At 32.5% G+C, this 16,831-nt stretch overlaps 1 protein-coding gene across 5 annotated transcripts in view; it reads left to right on the forward strand.

The window, feature by feature from the left end:
• Positions 1 to 16,831, forward strand: part of ARHGAP12 (Rho GTPase activating protein 12) — a 112,274-nt gene that overhangs the window by 72,623 nt on the left and 22,820 nt on the right. For 2 of the 5 annotated variants that reach the window (XM_016160117.2, XM_016160119.2), the window contains 3 exons: positions 4,428 to 4,553; positions 7,844 to 7,918; positions 13,219 to 13,280. In XM_016160117.2, coding sequence (XP_016015603.2) covers positions 4,428 to 4,553; positions 7,844 to 7,918; positions 13,219 to 13,280 — 263 coding nt within the window. The remainder of the gene's footprint in view (positions 1 to 4,427; positions 4,554 to 7,843; positions 7,919 to 13,218; positions 13,281 to 16,831) is intronic. The other 3 variants (XM_016160118.2, XM_016160120.2, XM_016160122.2) reach the window with 2 other exon arrangements.

Below are 16,831 nucleotides of genomic sequence, written 5' to 3' on the forward strand. Positions count from 1 at the left end.
TTATGTAATTTGTAATCTCTAAAGCAAGCACTAAAAAACTGTAACAAGAGATAAAGACTACAGACAGTACTGTTTTACAATGAATCAAGTTATGATTTTTTTTTTTTTAACTTTACAATGGTGCAGAAGTGATTGGCATTCAATAAAAACCACACTTCAGATTTTGAATTTGATCTTTTTCTGGGCTAAAGATTCATGCAGTACTCTTTCATGATGCTGGACAGCGGCAGTGAGCCACAGCTCCCAGTCATGATGTAATCATGAGGCGAACAACCAATACTCTACAGTGTACTTATTAACAATGTTTTTTCGGATAGTGTTTTCTGAGAACGTTTACGGTAGGCTGGGTTAAGCTATGATGTTTGACAGGTTAGGTGTATTAAATGCATTTTTAACTTATGATATTTTTAACTTAATGGTGTTTTTGGGATCTAACCCCATTGTAAGTCGGGAACATCTGTACAGATAAAATATGCTAGTAAAAACCACTCAAGTAGCTCTCAGGCAGGCAAGAAAGGATAAACAGGAATGTAAACAGAACAGAAAATAAATCATAAAATGGCAGACTTAATCCTAATGTATAAACAATTATATTAAATATAAATGTTCTAATCCCACCTCTTAAGATTTTCAGAATGGATAAGGAATCATGACTCAACTATATGCTTCTACAAGAAGATCACTCCAAGTATAATGATATATTACATCATGGTTATCAATTCTGCAGTAAATCTCATTACGGAAGCTTTCCCATTAGAGTTAGGAACTAGCTTAGAAGTTTTCTATCACTGCTTCTATTCAACAATAAAATATGAAAAATAAATAATAGGTTTCTCCTGCTCTCAGAAATGCGGTGGAGCATGTGACAGCTTTTTTCGTAAAAGCAAAAATCCTCTTTGGATTTATTTGGTTGCTGAAAACAGTTACTAATGTAGGTGTTTTGTAAAAGGGAAGTGGCGTAATATGAACTTTTGGAAAGTGGATATCTGTAATATAATTGAAAACACTTTTTTCATTAGAAAATCAAGAGAATCTACAAACTCAAAACTGATGAGAGTTCAGCAGAGTTACTGGGTATAAAATCAGCATAAAATCTACTCATTTCTCTAGTAAATAGTTTAAACTGTGATAGGAAAAAATATATTAGCAGCAGCAGCAGTTACAGTAAGACTTATAAGTAAGAAGATGCCTATTAAAGTTTGTAAGATCTTAAATAAATAAAATTTCAGAGCAGTATTGAAGGGTGTAAAAGAAGACCTTATTAAATGGCACTGTATATCATTATGATCTTGAATTGGGAGGCTTAATTTTACGTGTCCACATTAGTATGTAAATTTACTGCATTTCCATTTACTGTTCCCTCCCCACCTTTTTGGAACTTATGCTAAATTTTATTTGCAAACAAAGGTCTATGAAAAAGCAAAATACTCTTGAGTAGGGAGAATGTGTGTGTGGGAGGGCAGCACATGAGGGACAGGTCGCTGCTATGGTGATTAAGATAGGGTTGTAAGGGCACATGGATAGGGAAATAAACTGTAACAGAATAGGAAGCTCAGATGTGGCATTACAGGTCAATGGGTTAAGCACAGACTGTGCAATAAATGTTTATAAGGTTATTGGTTATTCACTTGAGAAAAACAAAACAAAACTAAATGCAGATCTTGACCTCACATTTAGTGATTAATTCCAGGTAGGTTAGAAACATAAATATAATCAAAATTTAAAGGCTATAGAAAGATATATCAAAGAATATCTGTGACTTCAGTGTGCGAATATTTCTTAAGACTATATATGAAAAAATTATGAAAGGAAAGATTGACATATGTGACTATATCAAAATTAAACAAAATATCTTCTAATGTAAAAAATACCACCATAAAAGGAAAATGATGAGCTACAGACTAGGAAAAGGTATATTCAGCTCCCGTAGCTTACAAAGGTTTAGAATCCAAAACATAAAGAGAAAACCCTGGTTCTTCCTCTACATACCAGGAAGAGAAAGATGACCCAGTTACAAATAGGAAAAATGTTTGACTTAGCAATACACAGAAGAGGAGATACATGAAATAAATAAATGAAAAAACTCAATTTTACAAGTAACTACGAAAATGTGAATTAATACAAAGAGGTAGCATTTTGCCCATCAGATTTTTTTGAAAAAACGTGTACATGTATTTATTTTATATATACAGATACATGCGAGTTCAACAGTACCAAGTAGGGCAGTGCAAAGCACCATGTTCTGGCAGGACTGTAAGTTAGTACTCCCACCTTGGAAATAGCTAAATGGATTAGGCAAATGATTAAATTGTGGTATTATGTAGAAGTGAAAGTAAATGGTTAGAGCTGCATACTCACCAACGCGGATATATTTTTAAAATAAAATCATTGAGTGAAAAAAGCAAGTGAAGAATGATGCATGTGGTATCCATTTACATAAAATTTAAAACAATATATATTTATAGATATATATAAATATGTATCAAATTATAAAATACATGAGAATGGTGAACACTGACTTAGTAGGCACTACTGAGGAAGAGGGAGAGGAATGGAATCTGGAAGCTGTGTTTAGAGGGCCTCTGATATGTCTATATTTTTCTCTTTTTCTTTTCTTTTCTTTTCTTTTTTTTTTAAAGTACCTGAATTAAATGTCTTAAATTGGATATCCTAAAGGTCAATGGTGGGTTTTCATTATAGTCTCTATTCTTTTGTATATGTTTGAAATAATTCAAATAAAAATCCAATTAAAAATTTTACAACGAAAAGTGTTTTTAAAGGGATTAGAAAAATGTAGTGTTTTAGTTATTTTGTTTAACTCTAGGTATGCATGTGTGTATGTTTCAACTGTAAGGTCTTCTTATTTTTCTTTTCTCTAATTATGACACTTTATTTTTTTCTTCTGCCTACACTAGATTTTATGTTTTATTTATGCTTTATTGGCTTTTATGAACATACCGTTAAAATTGTGATTATTACCCCGTTTAATTTTACATTATTTTTATTGCCACTTACAAAAGATTTTTAAAGTTATCATTATAAAACTCAAAGGCTAGGGTTAGGTATCCATTAAGTTCATAAACAAGCTTTCATACAACTATCCCTTTTAATTATTACTAGCAATGATTATATTGAAGGGAAAAAGTAGCCCTGTTTATAATTCGGTCTCTTTTCACTTAGAGATTTCTAGCATAGACTCTTTTGCATAGACTCTTTTGGTATCCTTTAAGCTTCATCTTTGTTTTTTCTAGAAATGATCCCTTTGTTAACTTCTGTGATAAATTTTAAGATTAAGCAACAGTGAATTAAAAACAAACACCCACATATGATTGCCTGGCTTTGGCAAATTTTATTGTGAAGAACAAAGTAATAGCTTTGGGAGACAGGTTTTTTCAGGAGGAGGGTGCTGCATGGACTCACTTTGGAGAGAAAAGAAATGGCATATTGTGGAGAAAGATGTTGGAAGATTTTTTTTTTAAATATTAAAACATCTCCAAAGATACTTTTATTGAACTTATAATCAAAGTCATTAAATTTTAAGATTTACTGGGCTTTTTAGAGGTGGAGAGAATAGGTACATTAGGTATTGTTTGGTTTCAGGAGAAGAATGTATCCCTTAAAAAACATGTTATTTTATTATGATTTATTAAAATTGCCTTTATAAATCAACATAACTCTTAAACCTCACATTTCTCAAATTTTTATGCTTGGTGATCTTGACATTTCGAACATTTAAATGATTTAATGCCTTATTGGTAATGTGCAATTTTATGCAAATTTTATATGCAATTTTTTTGGTGGATATTACCTATCCTTTGTACACAACTGATGTATTCAGAGTTGGTCTTTAGAACTAGGACCATGTCTACCTTTTGACCTGATTATATTTTACCATTTCAGAGAAACTATAATATGTTTGGTTTGGCCTATAAATGAAAACAAACAAAAGAACCCTTTAAATGTGAGAATACTATTACAGTGTATACAAGCATTCCTTTTAAAATCTAAACCAAAAATTGAATTCACGTGGATTTTAGAAGTGTTAGGAATCTTAAAAAATTAATTTTCCAATGATCTCTATTTCTAAATTATGATAACTAATATTTATTGAGAACCTATCAGGACAATATTTGGTATTTTTATGCTTTGTGTTAATCCTTATTATCAACTTTGTGAATGAGGTGTTTCTGTTCTGTTTTATAGTTCATGAAACTTAGGGAAATTTAATATTTTTCTAAGGATAACACCAGAATCTATGATCTTCTCAGTTGTACCACAATGCTGGTCAAAGATGAGAAAACCGAGGCCAGAAAATTCACATTAGTGTCAGATGACGAACTTTGCTTAACATCATGTCATTGGGAGCCAGCATGTTTAGATTCTAGTTTCATTTCTATTATTTATGAAATATACTTTGTTTTCTTTAGTATAATGCTTCATCCCAGCAACAAAGAGAAATAATTAAAAGTAGGAGCCTGGACAGGCGGCTGCAAGAACCAATAGTATTAACAAAGTGGAGACATAGCACCATTGTGCTGGACACCAATGACAAGGTAGGAGTGTTTGAGAAAATCTGTGGAGTTTTGGCAAGTTCTTTATTGTTTTCTCTTTAGCTGAATCTCATACCTTGGTGAGTACTGTTTTATTGTTGTGGCATCAGTTTGTCCTGGAGTGGGTTTTGGTTTTGAAGTGTTTTGATTTTTGCACAGTGGACCTTCTTATTTGTAGCTTAATGATACATTTGAGCCTTTGAGCCTAGTAATTGGCAGATAGTTTTTTTTTTTTTTTTTTTTTTTTTGATAATCCTGTTTTAAAATCAGATATCTGTTATTTTTTGTCTTCAATCTTCAGGAGGTTTTATAGTAAAGACTATAAAACTTTATAATGTTACTGCCCCTTTCCCAGGGAAGGTTGAAATCCTACTCCTCTGTTTCCCTAGATGTTCTCTGCACAAAAGCCTTCGTTTATCAGTCTGAGAAGTAAAGTTCTCTGTTTCAGATGGGGGATGGATTTTGATGCAAACATCAGAATAGAAAAGCCATACATTTTTTAACTTTCTTGTGAGTTATGTCTTTTCTTTTCATTGTGGCATCATTTGGAGGATGGAGTAGGAAATCAGAACATCAGGCATGCTAATGGTAAAATGTGAAGGTGGTGTTAAAAATAAATTATTTTAAAAAGATATTCATTGGAGACTCTTTTTATTTTACTTTTAGGCTTCTTTTTTGGATAATTAACAGGCTTCCTGCATTTTTAGGTGTGTTAGTGAAAACAGAATGAACTCTACATTTGGATACTTGATTAAATTCTTTTATAAATTGCTTCAATCTATTAGTCAAAATAAGTTTTTTTTATTGTTTTGTTTTTAGTACTACAAGTGACTAGAAAGTTGGTCATTGTTGAATTAAAAGGTGGAACTTTGTGGAGCTATAGAAACAGTCTACCTTATAAGATGGATCAACAGAACAATGAATGAAAGTAGTAGACTGGTTTCTAATTTCTATTTTGTAAGGACGTTATGTGGTTGAATGTTAAAAGGTTGAAATTCTGCAGTCTGTGCTACTGAAGAATGCTTGAAAATATATTAACATTGTGATTAACCTGAGTAGGTAAGATTCCTAGAGATTTTAATAGAAAAATTCATTTTACTTTGAGAACCAGATTACGATTCAATGTATATAGAAAGCTCCTGAATACCATATATAATGAATGCTGCTGTAATGCAAAAGCCATTGTTGAACTAACCCCATTGCCTTTTCATACTAAAGCAAAAAAGATGGTTATTTTGCTGATGTAGATTTAAAATTTCTTTTTAACCTTTCTTGAGATTCATTTTCAGTCTATTGTTAGAATAACTTGCAGGAAGTTCTTATTACATTTCCTTTTTTCATCTAATTGTTTCAGAGTTATAAAACATGATTTTCTTGAGACAAGAGATTTACTTATTTTGGGTAGAACTCTCCTGCCTCTCTCACCCCCACATCTTCCCCTTTACAAATGGAATCACAGATAATTGCTTTACCAAGTAAAATTTTCATTATCACCACCTAGTATATACCTTTTTAAGATTCGAGGCTATGAAAGAGGGACTATACAAGAGCAGACCATCTAACTTATTAATATGAAGGTTTAAACTGTGTATAAGTTGAAATGTAGTCACAGAAACCCACAACTATGTAGCGAAAGTTATGATGATGACATAGGTCCAATTGAATTGCCGGACAAACTTGGAGGAGGGAGATGTGTATATGTCTGTGTGTAGATAAGTGATAACATCTGTTTGTTTTTGCTTATATGTGATTTTTGCTAAAACCTGCTATTTGTAGTCCTATTTGTAGTCGTTTAAGATATACATATTTATATATGCATATACATTTATATATATAAATGCATAAATTTAAATTGCTTTTTGTTTATAGTAATTTATAATTTGATGTATTTTTTTTATTTCTGTAGGATAATGCTATAAAAATAAATTATTACCATTCATTTCATTCATTTACTTATTTTCTAGTTTGTGGGTTATTAGGTCATTCCTCTTTTTTCTCAGACTGTTTTAATATTAGACACTTTTAGAAGTTGAAAGAAAAGAAATTGAAAAGAAACATCTGAAGCTGTCAGAAAAAAATACTTAAATGAGGCTAAACTGAGATTTGGACATAAAGTGTAATTTCTTTTTGTAAAGATATGTTTGATATGATTTTAATATTTTCTCTATTAATAGTGTAGACCTAGGATGTTTGATTTAGAAGATTGTCCCTTCAAAGGTTTTCCTGTAAACTTTTACTGCTGATTAGTTTCTTTGTTTACAAATTATATGGAATATAAAAAGTTTTTTTTTAAGTAAAGTTTGTTAACAGGGTGTTAACAGTTTGTATGTTGTGATTTCATATAAATTCTCAGGTTTCATAAGCATAGAAGAGTAGACTGATACAGATGTGAAGATAAATGTTCATAGAAATTATGTTTTTATAGGAAAATTTAATAATAGGTATTAGCGTATGTTTTTTTAAATTCTCTTCCTGAAATTATTCAAAACATCTAGGAGAATGGAGAAATTTAAATGGAGTTTGGCTGTTGGTACCAAAAAAAAAGTTTTTTTCAGGCTTATCTTCCATGAATAATATTATAAACATCTGTGGTAGAAATCACACACTGTATTTTAATATTGACAAAGCAGAGTTGCTTAATAAAGCACTTTATTGGTTTGTCCCTATTCTTGTGGGATTAGACATTAAAACTTTTTTTTTCTGGTGAGTTATTAAACTTTTAATTTGAAGTTTCTTCTTTACATTTAAAAAAAAACCTTGCTTATTTCTAATAATTGGAATGTTAGCTTTAAATTACTTTAAATATTAAATATTCATAGCAATTTAATATAATTTCCTACATAGCTGTTGACTAAAATAAAGTTCTCATTCTGTCAGTAGCCAGGTAATTCCTGTGGCTATTCCTTGTGTAATCCTAGGTGTTCGTACCTACCACACCAAGCGTAATCCGTATGGTGACTATTACATTTTCATCCACAAGTGATTTAGATTTTACCTATTTTAAATATGATTGTTTCAAGTTGATGTAACATCATGATTTTAAGTCAACATACATCATTTTTTTTGAGTAATTCTGTGTGTGGTATTTAATTGAGATAATATAGGCCATATTTCATAAAGTTTATGACGTCTGTAGTTTTCAAATCAGTAACTTATTAGTTTCAGAGCTGACTATTAAAGAAAAATAACTAGGAAATTTCTTAGCCTCCCCTTTTAAGCTCTCCCACTGAGATAGAGGGAGAAATATAATTATATAAAGTAGAGTAACATTTTTCATTACTTATTTCTTATAGGAATCTCCACCTGCCTCAAAACCCTGCTTTCCTGAAAATGAGTCTTCTCCCTCTGCATCAAAGCACCAAGATACAGTTAGTATGATAGTAGCTTATAGTATAATATAGTCCAGCTATTTCAATCAATTTCAATAAATTAATTTTCTCTAAGTATAATGTTTAATTATTTCTTGGGCTTCTATTAAATCTCATTGATTTTAAAAAATAATCACAATTAAAATAGGTTTAAAATAAAAACCAGATTTTGTTGATTTAAAGCCCCTTTTTGTGCAAAATATGGTATCTTTGTAATTAATTTCTATACCATATTTGTAAGTGATGAATTGGTTGGTTTTAAAAAAATAAATATAAAAATCCCTGCAGAATCCTATCAAATTATACTTTACCCTTATCCTCAGGACACCATTTCAAAGGTAAGAAGTGTTTTCCCTCCTTAATGAGCATAGATGCTGTTGTCTTTCTTTGCTGTAAAATACAGTGCCCAGTCTATCCCAGAGGAATATTGGAGAAATGTAACTCATCTCTAAGTTCCCCCTAAACCGGAAATGCCCTGAGTGACTTCTCTTCAGACACTGTCTTAACTGGGATGTAAATTTTCTTGATCTCTGTATCTGATGTACCTCCCAGTCTTTCTTGTAATTTGTGTTGCTCTTCTTTTTCACTGGCTTCCCGTTTGTTTTAGACCAAAGAGTGATATTTTTAGTGAGGATTCTGAGATTGTGCATGCTCTGGCTCTTGACTGCTTCTCCAGCCTCACCTCATACTTGCTGGTCCCACTCTTTTCCTCCTGGCTTGTTTTCCACCAGCTACACTGCCTTTCTTTTCATTCCTCAGAGGAGCCTGCTTTTCGCTCCAAGTCCTTACACTGTCGTTCCTCTGCCCACTGAAACATTTCTGTCCCACATCTTTGCATGATTAACGTCTCTTTGTTCATTAGAGCTCAGTTCAAACTTGGCTTTTCCAGAGAATTTTACTCAAATCTTATAAGTTTGGTTAGGTTTCCCTGTAAGCCTCTTCATAGCATTTAATTATATGTTATCTGATTACATAAGATAGAGTTATTCTTTTCATTTCTTATATCTTCTAGGAACCTTGAACCCTCTATTGTTTGTCTTCCCCACAAAACAAAAGCTTCATTAGAGCAGGAACAGATTCACTCCAATACCTATTGCAGTGCCAGATAGTAGCAGTTCAGTAAATGTTGAACAAATACGTGAAACATTTAAAGCTTTTTAAAATGAACTTTCCTTATTTTATAAAACTATAATAGTTATTTAGGATACTTTCAATTTTTTTAGAAGCAAGGATTTCCACAGATGTGGCAATTCACTTTTCTTACTCTTTCTCTATTTCCTAACCTAGTCAGGTCTTTCATGGTTCATGACACATGTACACATTTCCTTCTGACATTGCTCAGGCAGTTCCTCTCCCTTCAGTGGTCCTTGGCTTTTCTTAGTTACACTTTACAGTTAAATCTTGTGCTGACTCTTTAGGAGGCTTTGCCAGACTAACCTCAGCATGATAACCTTTTTTCTGAACTCCCAGGTCACTTACTTCATTGAATGGGGAGAAAGCTACCTTATGTACCCCTGTCTCCCAACCAAGATTTTAACTAAATGGTAGATAGGGGCTATATTTCTCCTTTTTATCTTTTGCATTATTTAACACAGTCCTAGGTACATAACTGTTAAATAAAGATAAAAGTGAACATGATTTTAATGGTTTTGTCGACAGTATGTATCTAAGGTGCTGTTACTACAATATTAGTTTATCTAGAAAAGAGCAGAGAGCTTTTTAAAGTTGTTTAGGTATAGGTAATACATAATTCCTAAGGAGACCTTTTAAAAATTATGTATATTTTTGTTAAAGGGAATTACTAGGTAATCATAGAATTAGGAATTTGTAAGTGTTCCACATGGAGTTACAAAGGATTGCTGGCTAATTTTTTCCCCATGTATTAGCCATTTTCTGACGAGTTTGGAAGCAGTAGACCATCTTGGACTCACGGTACCCTCTGATGGCCATAACAGGCAACTGCCTCACCAACATTCTGTTTCATGCTTTATGTATCTTCAGGTGGAAAAAAACAAAACAGACGGCTCTGTTAATTCCACCTGAGACCAGTTTGTTTTCATACAGCTGCCTCTTTCCCTCGGAATGGGGACTGCTGGGAACACGCCTCTTCCTTGCTTTCTTGACCTCCTCACTGAGGTTTTTGGCCCCCTTGACTGTTCCTCCCTCCCTGGCTCTCGGCTCCCTTGTCTCTCCTGTCCTAGTTCCACTGAGTATTGCCCATCTTTCCCACTGTTACCCAGTCAGGACAAGGAGATATTTTGTCCTTCTTTATGAGTTAAAGTCTGGTTGGTATAAAGCCTTAGTGGTAAGAAAAAGGAAGCTACACATTTAGAAATGAAAATGATATGGTAATCAGTGTTAGCTATTGACGTCATCTTAAAATCTCTACAAATTACCCATCTACCTTTCCAAATTATTCTTTTTTTGTTTTGTTTTTATAAAAGCTTTCTTGAAATGTAACTCACATACCATACAGTTCACCCCTTAAAAGTGTATATACAGTTCAATTGTTTTTAATATATTCAGGTATGTACAACCATCACCGCAGTCAATTTTAGAATATTTTCCTCACCTCAGAAAGAAACCCCTGTACTCATTTGCCTATCACCCATTTCTAGATCCCACCAAGCCCTAAGCAACCAGAAATCTTCCTTCTGTCTCATTGGATTTTCCTGTTCTGAACATTTCATATGAACAGAATCGTGTAAAATATATGTTTTCTTTTGACAGGCCTTGTTCACTTAGCATGATCTTTTCATTCTGTCTCTTCTAATCAAACCAGATTTAAAATCCATTTCTTAATATACATTTTAAACATGTTCATTTTTGTTTCCAAATGCATTATTGCTATTTTTCATAGTCCCTTCAAATCAGTTTTGGAAATAGTCAGTGTATACATTTAAAATTTTTTTTAAATATATTTCTCTATAGTATGACTACAGTATGGATTAGATAGGATTTTGTGGGCCGATTTAAGAACCTACTCTCCATTTGTCCCAATGTGCCTCTGAGAATATGCATGTTAAAGTTCCAGATTACTGAATAAGATTTTAGAATACACAGTGTGGAAACTTGAGCTTTTCAAACTGTGTTTCCAATTATAGAATAAAAATGCATTACCCATTTTGGAGAAAAGGACATGTTCCCACCTTCTTTAACAAAAGTATTAGTAGATGAATTTGGTATTTTTGGTTGTTGAATAATGCTGAAGCTTTTTTTAAAAAATGTAATTTGAATATCTTTTTTAATAACAATTGATTTTTAAAAAATTTTTATTGAAGCAAAATTCACATAACAAAATTAACCATCTTAAACTACACAGTTCAGTGGCATTTAACATATTTACAGTGAACTTAGAGGCCCTCAGATATGTTATGTTCTCGCTTCTGTGCCTTTGTGCTGTCTGTTATTTTCATCGCCTATTTCCATCTAGCTAACTCTTCTTAGCTCAAGTGTCAGTCTCCAAAATCTTCTTGTACTCCTTTTCCCCATAGAGTTAGATGTACCTTTCTCATATCACTTATCACGTTGCATGGTAATTTTTTTGGTACATTTTGATATGGCACATTTTGTTCTTATTTTATGTTTAAGTTAGATTGCTTAATACTTAGAGCATTAGTACTTGGGTCTTGATCCCTGTGAGAATTTTGTGAACATTTTGGACCCTTTCCTTGAATGATGCATATACATGCACAATTTTGTACCAGTTTCAGTCCATCCATTGATTCAGGTAAGAATCCTTGATTTAGAGTGTCTTTCTCATCCTTAGGTGTAGGCTTTGTCACTACTGCCATCTCTTTGGATTTGGACACCTGTATTTCCTTCCTGCCTCTGCTTTGTTGCCTCATACAGTTCCAGCCTCGGCATTTTTTGTAGGCTTTGTTCTTCCTTTTGGATCCTTTTGTTCTTGTGCTCACATATCAGTGCCCATCCTCCCAGAGTATCATTGTTACTTAGTTCCTATATCATTGAAATTTTTTTCTTCCCTGCTTCGAATAGTAAATTAAGATAGTAAATGGAGAATATTGTTACTGAACAGCATATGCATACTTAAAATTGTGTAATTGATGCTTGTGTTGAGAGGCAACAAAGGCTCTTATTAGATGTATCACACTTGCATATCTAAGGAGGTTTAACCTATGCTTTATGAAAAAAAAAATAGTAAAACTTAATGTGAGTATGTCACAAGTTCCCAGTATTCCAGAAATCTGGATCAGCAATAGTTTATCAGCTTTGTCTACAGATGTGTTTTTATCAGACCAGGCAAAACTTTCAAACATTATCTTTTAGACATTACTGAGATGGTATTTAATATTATGTTTAAATTCCAAAAAGAAAGATTATTTTTGTGTGTGTGATTAAAGTACATAGAGAAAATAGCTGAGGTGTGAGTTAAATAACCAGAAATAAATTCTGAATTGGTAATAATTTTTTCTGTGTGTTTGTTTCGTTTGAAGTAAAATTGACTGCTCTGTCATGTCCATACAATGTTTACTAATGTTGATGATAACTATAGGCACCAACTCATTTTGATTAAATTCATTCGAATATAGGAAGCTAAAGCAATAAGAAAGTGTGTCTTTAAGTCCACCTAGAAATATTTTATTAAGGTAGTAGTATTTAACTTGAGCACAGTGGCTTTTGCCTTCATAGGGTTTCATGATAAAGCTGTGTCACTATTTTTGACATTAACTGGCTAATATATCTAGTTTGTCCAGAGCCCGATTTACTATCTGATAATATGTTTAATAAGTACATACTGAATTTTTTATGCCACATTGAGGCCAGTTCCATGCATAGTACTGTAACTTTTGAGTAGTTTATTATGTACTGGTAACTGCATTTGTTCTACTTAGTTATGTTTACATTCTGACAAAGTGGATTAATATCTTAAATAATTTTCAGACTATATTGTTATAAAGTAAAAAGAAAGTAAATTAATTTTTTTGTGGTTTTTGTTATTGTAGCATTGTATCAGTTTCTCTGAATAGGAAGTAATAAATCATTTTCCCAGTGCTGACTTGAAGCATTTATATGGAAATCTATTTTGATAGCAAAATACCTTAGGGCTGCTATGACTGGAGAAGAGGAAGTGTTTAATTATAAAATTACTGAAAAAAAGTTACAGAAGTATGAGGAAGTTATTTTCTTAATGTGCCGTAGAACTAAACACATTACATATAAACTAATCTTTTAAGCTAATTTTTGGAGTATCAGATCATTTTTGATTCAGTCGTGTAAGAATTTGGACTTCATTATCTATATGAATGATATATATTCAGTATTACTCTATTCCGTAGGGTCAAGAGAAATATGGATTGCTAAATGTAACAAAAATTACTGAAAATGGAAAAAAGGTTCGGTAAGTACACAAATCATAAATATTCTGATGTGTTTCATTTGATTGAAATAAATAAAAACAATATAATTATATTCTAGTAGAAATGTTTAAAGGTTCATAAGAATTTCAAACTATATTTTCTAATATAATCTATGTAAGAGTGTCATGAAATGTATGAAAATTTTCCTTTGTCTTGACGTATTACTTAAGGTAGTATTAAACTCAGGTTATAAGGCGGAGGATTTTCAGCAAGCATTAGTTTTATTAAAAATTTTTTTTCAATAAGTAATAAATGCACATGGCAAAAAACAAAGGTACATAAAATATTTAGTCAAAAGTTGGTCACCCAGCCACCAGTTTCTCTCCCCAGAGGCAACCAGTTAAATCTAATGAGATGTAATGTTTTCCTCTAGAGACAATATATTTGTATGTCCATAGATTAATTTTTTTAGTCTTTCGACAGTTTAACTTGGATGTGGTTCTAGTTCATTGCATGTAAAGCTGCCACATTGTTTCTAACTAACTGCTGCATAGTTACATATCTTATAGTTATATCAGAGTTTAACTATTATTTATTCGCAAATATGTGAATATGCTTGTCTATTTGTTGACATTTAAGATGTTTACTTTTTTTTTTTTGCTATTACAAACAGTATTATACCTAGTACCTTGCATAGTTCATTTTGCAGGTATGTATGTATATATGCCTGTAGAATAAATATTACAAAAGCGGAACTGCCAGGCCATATGCAATGGTCATTTTATGTGTTCCATATTGTTCGTTAAGGCATTATATCAGTCCATACCTCCCAGTAACAGTGGATTTCTCCATGCCTTTGCCAGTTCAATATGTAGTCAAATTCTTTGCTATTAAAGATTAGAGAGGAAATGGTATTTTCATTTGCTTTTGTGTGTGTGGGGGGGGGGGGAGGGGGGAGTAGAGTATCAAAAGCTATTTGTATTTCTTGTTGTTTTTGAATTGTCAGTTCATACCCTTTGTTTTTCTATTGGGTTGTTGGCTTTTTTGGTTAATGTGTAGTACCTCCTAATGAATTAAAGAAATTTACTTTGTAAGATAAGTACATTTTCCCCAGTTTTTAAAAACTGCTAAAATGCTATGATTTTTATAGTCAATGTGAGATCAGTCTGTTGTTTCAAGAAAGAGTTTAAAATGTGTATGTAGTTGAGCTTTTTAGTTTTGCTTTAATTGAACTGTCTTTGTCAGGTTTTAGTACTTAAGAGGTTTAAGTACTCTGAAATAGCTTTACAGATACTGCAATTATCTGTTCTTTAAACTGTTCTTTGGTAGAAGTTATTGTAAGTTGGGCCTTATATTTCTCTTTCTCTCTTTTGACGAATGTAGTGCAGATAATTCTTTGGCGATTTTGTTTTCATTGTTGTTTTAACTGTGATACTTAGTCTTTTGGATTTTCTACTTTTGGTGATATATGTTTTCTTAAGAATATCCAATTCATCATCTTCAAATTTATTTACATAGAGTTGAGCAAAATAGTCTTAATTTCCTGTGTAGTAGTGGTTCTCAAATATTTTGGTGTAAGGACCCTATTAAAACTCTTAAAAATCATTGATTACTGCAAAGAACTTGTTCATTTTTAAGAATATTAACTTTTAAAATGAATAACCTGTTACATGTTAACATAGATAACATTTTTATGAAGAAAAACTATTTTCTATGAGAAGCATGGCATCGTTTTACATTTTCACAAATCTTTAATATCCGGCTTAATGAAAAATATCTAGATTCTCATTTCTGCTTGCAGTCTGTTGTGACATATTATTTTAATTGAAGTATGTGAAGAAAATCCTCCATTACATAGATTTGGAAAAGGGGAGAATATTTTAATAGCCTTCTCAGATAACTGTGAATGTTTCTGCTGCACCAAAACTCAGTTGCAGTGAAGACTTAAAACCATCAATGAACTTTCATTACTGTTACATTAAAACCCATGGTTCTGTGTTGCACTTTGAATGAATCTTTACCCAGGCATAATTTTGTAGCATCTTGTAGGTCATTTGGAAAATATTGGTTTACTAAGTTTTCTGATTGTCAGATGTGGACACATTTTATTTTATACCAAAGAATCACAAATCAGTAATACCAGAAAAGTTATTGAGTAGGAAAATTGTCAACCTTACAGTGGCAGTAATACCATGTTTTCCAAAATTTACTTTCTGTTTAAAAACTTTAACTTTTATTGTCAACAAATGTGTGTTATGTGTTGTTCAGTCAGCTTTGACTCCTGACCACCCCATGAATGAGGGATGTCTACAACATCCTGTCCTCGGCAGCACTGCTCAGCTCCTGTAGACTCTTGCCTGTACCTTTCTTTTATGGAGTCAGTTCATCTCATATTTAGTCTTCCCCTTTTCCTGCTGCCTTCTATTTTCCCCAGCATTATTGTCTTTTCCAAAGAACCCTGCCTTCTCATGATGTGCCCAAAGTAGGACAGAGTCAGTTTTGTCATTTTGCCTCCAGCGATGTTTCAAACTTAATTTGCTCTAGGACCTACTCGTTCATCTTTCTGGCAGTTCAGGGTACCTAGAGCTCTCCTCCAACACAGGATTTCAAACGAATTAATTTTCTTCCTATCAGACTTCTGTATCATCCAACCTTCACATCTGTATATAGTAACTGAGAATACAAGGGTGTGAATGACCTTAGCCTTGGTCTCTAATGACACATCTTTGCGCTAGTGATCTGTCCTAATCCCTCCGTTGCTGCCCTTCCGAGCCTCAGTCTTCTCTTGATTTCTTGGCTGCAGTCTCCATTTGAATTGATGACTGAACCAAGGTAAGCAAAATCTTTAACAATTTTAGTGTCTTCATTGTCTATGTTAAAAAGTTGTGTATTTCTTCTGTAGTCATTATTTTTGTCTTCTTGATGTTCAGATGCAGTCCTGCCTTGGTACTTTCTTCTTTCACTTTCATCTGAAGTCATTTCACATCATTGCTACTTTCCTTCAGTAAGATGGTATCATCTGCATATCTTGTTATTGATATTTCTTCCAACAATTTTCACTCTTTCCTCTGAGTCTAGCCCAGTTTCTTATATAATATGTTCTGCATGCGGATTAAACAGAAAAATAAAATGCACCCTCTATAGAGACCTTTGTCTATAGAAACCATTCTGTCTCTTCATATTCTGTCCTGACAGTGGCTTGCTGTCCAAGGACAGGTTACACATCAGGACAATCCAGTGCTGAGGCACATTCATTTCCTTCAGAGCAGCCCAGAGCTTTCCATAATCCATGCTATCAAAAGCCTTTACTGTAGCCTATAAAACATAGACTAACCTGAAATTCTTTGGAGCACTCCAGCATTCAGCAAATGCTTGCAATTAAATTTCAAATGCATCTTTCTTTTCTGAATCCAGCTTGTATATCCAGCATATCAAATGTCAACAAATACTATCATTTATTTTCTTTGGAATGACAGAAATTTATTTTTGAGATCTTCACTTATTTCAGAGATAACGTCTACTTTCCTGATAATCAGGTCTAAATAATCAAAATATGCCCATCAGTATTTTTTTTTAGGAAAAAAATGCGTTC

Source organism: Rousettus aegyptiacus, unplaced genomic scaffold (assembly GCF_014176215.1).
Source record: "Rousettus aegyptiacus isolate mRouAeg1 unplaced genomic scaffold, mRouAeg1.p scaffold_m13_p_10, whole genome shotgun sequence".
Lineage (NCBI taxonomy): Eukaryota > Metazoa > Chordata > Mammalia > Chiroptera > Pteropodidae > Rousettus > Rousettus aegyptiacus.